This window comes from Condylura cristata, unplaced genomic scaffold, assembly GCF_000260355.1.
Source record: "Condylura cristata isolate star-nosed mole 26May11 unplaced genomic scaffold, ConCri1.0 scaffold00010, whole genome shotgun sequence".
Taxonomy (NCBI): domain Eukaryota; kingdom Metazoa; phylum Chordata; class Mammalia; order Eulipotyphla; family Talpidae; genus Condylura; species Condylura cristata.
The window spans coordinates 18,650,844-18,658,315 of NW_004567111.1; the positions used below are offsets into that span (position 1 = coordinate 18,650,844).

Below are 7,472 nucleotides of genomic sequence, written 5' to 3' on the forward strand. Positions count from 1 at the left end.
TGAGAGACTAACTTTTGTTGTTTTACAGGGGCATATATACAATTCTACATCTCGCATCAGAAACAGAAAAGAAAAAAAGTCATGGTTAGGGTATGCTCAGGTAGGAGAACATCAAAAATCAATTTTTTTTGTATGTGATATGTGACTTTAGATAGTAAATGTATTTGATCTTTTGATAATTAATTATAATTGAGATTAAGAATATCTTCTGTTGGATTTAATGAGGGAGTTTCTAGATAATAACGAAAAATCACTTTTGTCACTGCCAACTCAGAACTGGTAATATTTCAGTATCTTGAGGCCCAACTGTTATCATAAACTCTCCCATGGTAACAAAACTAAATCAAAATAAGCCCTGGAAATATATCTGCAGAATAAAAGCTTCTAGAACAATATGTAGAGTGGGAACGGGCCCAATGACCTAGGGTAAAGGATTTATGGGTACCTTGATGGTGGAGGTGGTATGGTAACTTATCTGAGTAGGGTGACTTTTCCACTAAATCAAGTACAATGTTGTAAGCCAATGTTACCTCAGTTTAAGAAAGGAGACATTTAAAAACAAAACCAGAACTCCTCTATTCTAAGTCTAGGTCCATATCTTTCAGGGAATAATGTTTGGCCTCTCCAGTTTTTAGTAGCCCCATGAAGGTAGTGATAGCTTTCTTAATGCTGTGATCCCATCCCCTGAATGATTTGGCTAAATGATTGTCAGCAACTAGATTCATCACTCCTCCTTCCATAGAGAGAAGCAAGTGAATGATGAACAACAAAGGGTCATATTGTTTCTATACTATCCCTTCCTAAGAGGTGAAGGCCAAGTTTTCTTGTAGAATAATATTAATGCCATGGAAAATACCTAATTCCAAAATATGTTCAGTGGCATGGCACTTCATTTAAGACCACTACTGTGTACATTTTGAAGTATTCATCTAAATAATCCAGTTTTTCCCCCCATAAAATATTGTTAAAGTATCAGTGGTCATTTTAATTTAATTAAGTGATGAATGATAGAACAATTTTGAACAGTATGTGTAGTCTCTGTATAGTATATCTAATATATGTAAAAAATAATAGGATAACTTGATACCCAATATTGTACAAATTCTCCCCTTATTAAAGTATATAATGTCCTTGTAATTTTAATCTTTATTAATCTGTCTTAGAGATTGATTTTGATGTATTATTTCTCAAGAGATTTTAATGCTGGCCTATGTTGCTTGGTTGGTAATGAAAAAATATGTTAATATACAACATAACAAAAATTTTTTGTTGTCATCAGGGTTATTTATTATATAGAGATTTGAATAACCACAGCATGACAGCCATAAGAATAAGCCCTGAAACACTGGAACAGGATGGTACTGTAATGTTACCAGGTATGTTGCTGAACTAGTCATTTGTTCTCTTCACAGGTGATTTTAAGAGCTATGCATGTCAGGTCATATGTCTAAATTATTTATAAGGAATAGTGCTTGCTTATAGATTGGTTAAAATTTGACAGTCAAAATGTTTTGTAATCTATATAAAGTTAATGCATGTGAGAACCATAGATATATCAGAAATTACAGTGTAAAATGTTTTACTGTTCATTTTCAAATTATTCCCATTCTGTAGCCTGATTTCTTCACCTGCATTTCAAGATTATGTCAACTGTTAATACTAGAAGGAAGATGTTTCTTTTTTGCTCTTACTAAAACCACATCTATGACTCTCTTATATGCTAGCCTGCTATATAGAACCTTCTGGTATACACACACACGTACACACACACACACACACACACACACAAAACAGTGCCCATTGGGTCTTCCTCTTTATTTTAAAGGGTTTTGAGATATAGGTTTTAGGGTCAGGAATTTCATGTTTAAGTCCATAACTTAAACATTTTAATAATACTCTGATAAGGCACTTTGGACAAAAGCTCATTTTGCCTTAAGTACATCACTCAAATCACTGTGCTATCTAAAGGCTAACGCGGTGGATCTCAAATTTTGTAGAACACTGGGGAAATGCATAAAATGTTCTCCACTTTCAGGTCTTTGAATTTCCTTAAAGGAGTTTATTTATACTAAAATCTTGAATGTTTAATGTGTCTATCACTGTCATGGTAAACAGCAATACTCCTACTTTGCACTTGGCTACTTTAACACGATTAAGAACCACTTCTAAAGAATATGTTGAAATGGATTGCTTCTAGTTTGCTTGTTAATTTTTAAATATTCTTATAAATTCATCACACATTTATTCAATGTACACATATATACAAATTACTGTCTCTGGTACTATGTTAAGAAGTAAAAGCCACATTTCATGTGTTTTACCAATAAAGCAAATTTGGAAAATGGATGACTTATTAAAGCTGATTTGTAAGTAATTGTTTTCAGATATGTCTGCAGTGAGTCACAATACCTCAGCTGCAGTCATCATCATCATCATTGTCACCACAATAAATATATTAATAATATGTGCTTTCCATATAACACACACATTAAATATCTATATTAAAAGTAATCATTTATTATTTGTTTATATATCATATAAACAAAAACTAGTGCGCCAACATTAATTATACCTACCTTCCCATATTTAAGCACTATTAACATATTGACGTATATTTTTCCTGTGTACTTATGTGTTGACATATATGCTACATAATAGTTTTTTAACCTATCCTTTTTACTTAATGTATTCTGAATATATTTCCAAGCCATGAAATACTTATCTACATCATTTTATTGTTATAAAACATACTCTGTTGATATAGTGAAAATCCTTTCCCTTTTTTTCTATATAGATTATAATAAGATATAGAGAACATCCCTTATCTATTCTGCCATAATCGAATCTGATTTGTTAATGTCCTTATTTACTTTTTTTACATCCTTTTTAGCATACAAAATGCAACTTTTAGCAATGCAAGTATGGCTTTCTTTGTTTTATAAATATGTATCATATTTATGATGAAGAATGAACCAGACTTCGGGAGGATAGCCCTCTGTTGCCTCTTCTGAACTAGCAGATGTTGCTTGTTATTTTCTTGAAGATGCAGTGTGGTAGCATCAAGCAATGCATAAAGAAAGGAGAAAGAAAATCCTTTTGAAATCATACAGCAGGAAGACTCAACCTCAAGCCTGGAGAAGTCTGTTGTCATTTCTTTCACCTGGACTGTGATTTCTTCAGTAATACACCCCTCTCCTCCCCACCCCACTCTTAGCTAGGGGCAATGCTGCTATGCAGTTTCTCCATTAAGAAGAAGCATGAATTGTCAGGTTGATACTTGGCAATGAAAACCATGTTTAAAATTGACATAAATTTGGTAACTCCTCGAACTTCATGTTCGAACTTGTTTTCTAATCTATTTTATAAATAAGTTGTTTCCAACCTAGTATTGATGACTGAAAACATACTCCCCCCCCCATTGTCATTTTAGCCTTTTTATGTTGACATACCTTTTTATGTTGGATTCTTATGTCATTTACTCTTCATGTCTTCAGGCTGCCTCAGATCATGAGGGTTTTGCTACTCTTCTTGCGCCGCTTCACTCCTCACCCCTGCTTTTATTTGAAATTATAATGAGTTTTTCTTCTTTGCTTTTTAGTTTAAAATCTTACTGCTTAGAGCTTGAGAAGCATCTTTCTTGCGCCTCTTTGTATTCTGTACAGTGGACTAGGAACTCTTTCTTTCGATTTCTCCTCTCTTTGATTACCAAGTCTCTTGGGCTACCAGTGGGCCTTGTCTCCCAGTTTCTATTTCCAGTTTGTGAGCACTGAATTCTCTATTTGGTAAGGGTCTGCCTGTGTTTTGCATATTTATAATAAGGAAGTATGCTAGTATGAAACTCCTGGGCAAACATACGGAGTAATCCAAACTTTTTGGGTGGGCTCCATTACTGCACTCCAAAAACAGAAATTATGTTTTTTAATTCAGGTGCAAATAGACATGAAATACTATTTTTTTGTCTTTTGATTAATGGAGAGATTCATCCTAGTTCTCTGCAGTTATTTTGGGAAGTGTGTGTGCTTTTATACTTGCTTGCTGAACATTTGTTTTTCCAAAAGGATACAGTTTATACTTAAGATGTTGATTTTGCTTGTAGTTTCATGTTTTTTAGCAGCAATCACTAACACATGTCCCAGTGGTCCTTCTGTAACACTGGTATCCCTTGTTATAATTACCTTGTATATCAAGGTAATACATACTTTTGATCAAAGTATGTAGTGCACTAATTCACAGAAATCTATAGAATATCGACAAAATTGGTATTTTGGCCAGAATAAATGACCACTTTTAGAAAAAAAAAATAAACAGATTTGTCTATCCTGTGAAGGATGAATTTTTAAAAAGTATAGAGCATGATAAATGCTAGAAATTCTGCTAGTAAACATTGAACTTCTAACTGGGAGATCTATCCAGTTTTGAATATTATCTGTTAGATAGAGCAAGGGATATCTGTGTTGAACACCATAGACTACAAATACAGAAGCTTTAGGTCTATCTGTATTATCTGTGACACTAATGACCGTGATGTATGTCTGAGGATAGAGTGTTGCCTACATTGCATGTGATTGTATTGAAATGATTATAACCAGTATTATAGTTTGTTCATTATGGTGCATGTCTACTATCAGACTGTATCTAATACTAAACCATTTTGAAATTAGGTGTGCTCTCAGGTACTTGATTATGAAAAATTTATATATGTAAACTATAAGTGTAATGAATGCTATTAGTTGGATTTTTCAGTTTCCACTCATTTGTAATTTTTTATTAAAAAGCACAGTCTCCCTTTGAGTTTATCCTTATTGCGTGGAGAACTCTCATTCTGACTTCAACAGAGGAGTAAAGTCGTTTTGTAAAGCATTCATTTTGTAATATAGTTACTTTTTCTTCTTTTTGCACAGATTGCCATACCGAAGGTCAAAATATTTTATTCACTGATGGAGAATATATTAATCAGATAGCTGCTTCAAGAGATGTAAGTAGTACTCTGAATCATGAATAGTTGGTGTAAATGGAATCCTTTTCTCTGAAAGTTCTGTTTTTGTTATATTGTACAGATCCATAAAAGATCAATTTTTTCAACATACTGCTATGGATATTTTATTTCTTTTAGGATGGCTTTGTTGTCAGAATATTTGCCACAAGCACTGAACCTGTGCTACAACAAGAATTACAACTTAAACTAGCCAGAAAATGCTTACATGCCTGTGGTATCTCACTATTTGATCTGGAAAAGGACTTGCATATTATAAGTAAGACTGTCAAATAAGCCTTTCTCCCATATTTTAATTTCAAGTTTATTTGTTTTTTAAAAGCTAACATTGTGTTTTCAGCAGTGTAACTTATATTTTAATAGCTCTTTGCTAATTTACTACTATAAAGCACACATAGGAATTAATATGTGCTTGGAAATGGAAATACAACCTTTAGATAAAGTATGATATTTGAAGATCATTTTAAGGAAGTGACTAAAAATTTTCCTTCTTTATTTTGAATAGAGGAAAAGAAACTTACATTTGATAAGAATTATAGCTACATAGCTTTTGTACATAACTAATTTATATGTTCCGTCTTTATTCAATTTAAAATTTTGGAAACATCTTTTGTAGACATAATTATAATAATAAGCATAATTCACTCACTGATATCTTATTCGGACAGATTTTCAGGAGAGCCATAGACTGTGAAATGGTAACTGGCCTAATATATGATTTTGGTTATAGAATTACAGACAACTGTAGTATATTTCCTGGTTTAATACACTTGTAGTGTCACAGTAACTAGGGTCCTCAGTTCATACCAGGGTCTCTGGTCTGGTTTGTGATGCTACTCCGGATTTGATAGTGCCATTTTTAAACAGTGGGGATTTATGCAAAAATTTATCTCTTTTAACTGTTTCTCATTAAGTTTAATAACTTGAACTTAGTGATTTAATTTGCGTATTATGTGACATTTTTGTGATTCTTTTATATAAAAACATCAACATTATAGTTTTTGAATTTTAAAAATAAATAAATGAAATAGTAGTTTGTGCCATTAGGCAAAATTATAAATGTGCCACATATAATTACTTACAGTTTTACAATTTGAAAATATGCGGAGAGATCTGTTTGTGTATATACAGACATGGAGTATCTATATGAAATGCTCTTTGTAGAAAAATCATGAAAAAGAGAATCAGAATCTTATTTCAAATATCAGTATAGTATTACTCAAGCCAGTGCACTCTGTATCTGACAGAGCTTACCAACGATTGTGTTTGTTTATTTATGAACCAGCCTATATAGTTGTGCGGATCAATTAGGGCAGGGTACATTACAGATATAATGCCTGAACCTGATCGCTGCTCAATGAAAATTTGGTCATTTATTAAGTTGGGAACAACGCTCACATCGATTCACACTTTTTTAATATTTAAAGAGATAAATTGCCATTAGTTTAGAACAACTTAGGAAGCTTACACTGCCTTTATCTGTCTTTGGAGAGTTACATATCTTTTGTTAATATACTTTTAAAAATTCATATTTGTTATTTAAATTTAAACAATCAAAATAGTGCAAATTGTGCTTGAAAGTATTCATATTAAATACTAGTATTTATTAGTCTTATTATATTGTTAGGTACAGGATTTGATGAAGAGTCAGCAATTCTCGGTGCTGGGCGAGAGTTTGCACTAATGAAAACAGCAAATGGAAAGGTAAGTGACTTTTAGGATTAAAAAATTCTCTGCTTTCACAGTTAGTTGGCATTTTCAGGTGATTAGTTTATAAAGTTCACATATTTAAGCTTTATCATTGAAAATTATGTTAAAATTTTGTTGATGTTGAAGTAGTATTTTTTTTTAAAAAAAAGAAAAGTATAACATTTAAGAGTTTAAAATAGGTTTTATAAAATGTTACAGTTTTACAAATAATATTATGGAGTTCTTTGTATAATTTTTGGAATGGATGAATCATAATTATTTTGATAAGTAGTATGTTTATTGTAATTTTTTAAAATGTATGTAAATATCCATACCACAAGTTAGAGAAAGAAGGAACATATATACTTAAATTACAGATTGTAGAGAAAATCCTTTCTTATCTAGTAGATGTACAGATAAAGTAAGATGGTTAAATAATTCCAAAATTAAAATCACTAAGCAAATACAGGGAGATTGTATGCAAATATTTTTACACTGGGGAAAAATTTGAGCATTGTAGTAACATCCTGTTATTGTGAGCTCACAGTATCTTATGAAGTATATTTGCTCATATTTATTCAGGGTACTCTCATTTTAAGTATCTAGAGAAACAAACAAACAAACAAAAACTATTATAAACTGTTATTATTTTGAAAACCCTGCCTATTCTGCTCAGCTCACAGAAGTTGTATAATGTGCAAAGATAGTTTGGATTCTTTTGTTTTTTTATCTTTTAATAAAGCATGAAATTATTATTATTATTATTATTATTATTATTATTATTTTAAGA

At 31.6% G+C, this 7,472-nt stretch overlaps 1 protein-coding gene across 5 annotated transcripts in view; it reads left to right on the forward strand.

Moving 5' to 3' along the window:
* The window catches only part of MYCBP2 (MYC binding protein 2, E3 ubiquitin protein ligase), a 190,414-nt gene that overhangs the window by 20,841 nt on the left and 162,101 nt on the right, over positions 1 to 7,472 (forward strand). For all 5 annotated transcript variants that reach the window (XM_012723218.1, XM_012723216.1, XM_012723217.1 and 2 more), the window contains 5 exons: positions 29 to 100; positions 1,280 to 1,376; positions 4,902 to 4,975; positions 5,114 to 5,252; positions 6,621 to 6,697. In XM_012723218.1, coding sequence (XP_012578672.1) covers positions 29 to 100; positions 1,280 to 1,376; positions 4,902 to 4,975; positions 5,114 to 5,252; positions 6,621 to 6,697 — 459 coding nt within the window. The remainder of the gene's footprint in view (positions 1 to 28; positions 101 to 1,279; positions 1,377 to 4,901; positions 4,976 to 5,113; positions 5,253 to 6,620; positions 6,698 to 7,472) is intronic.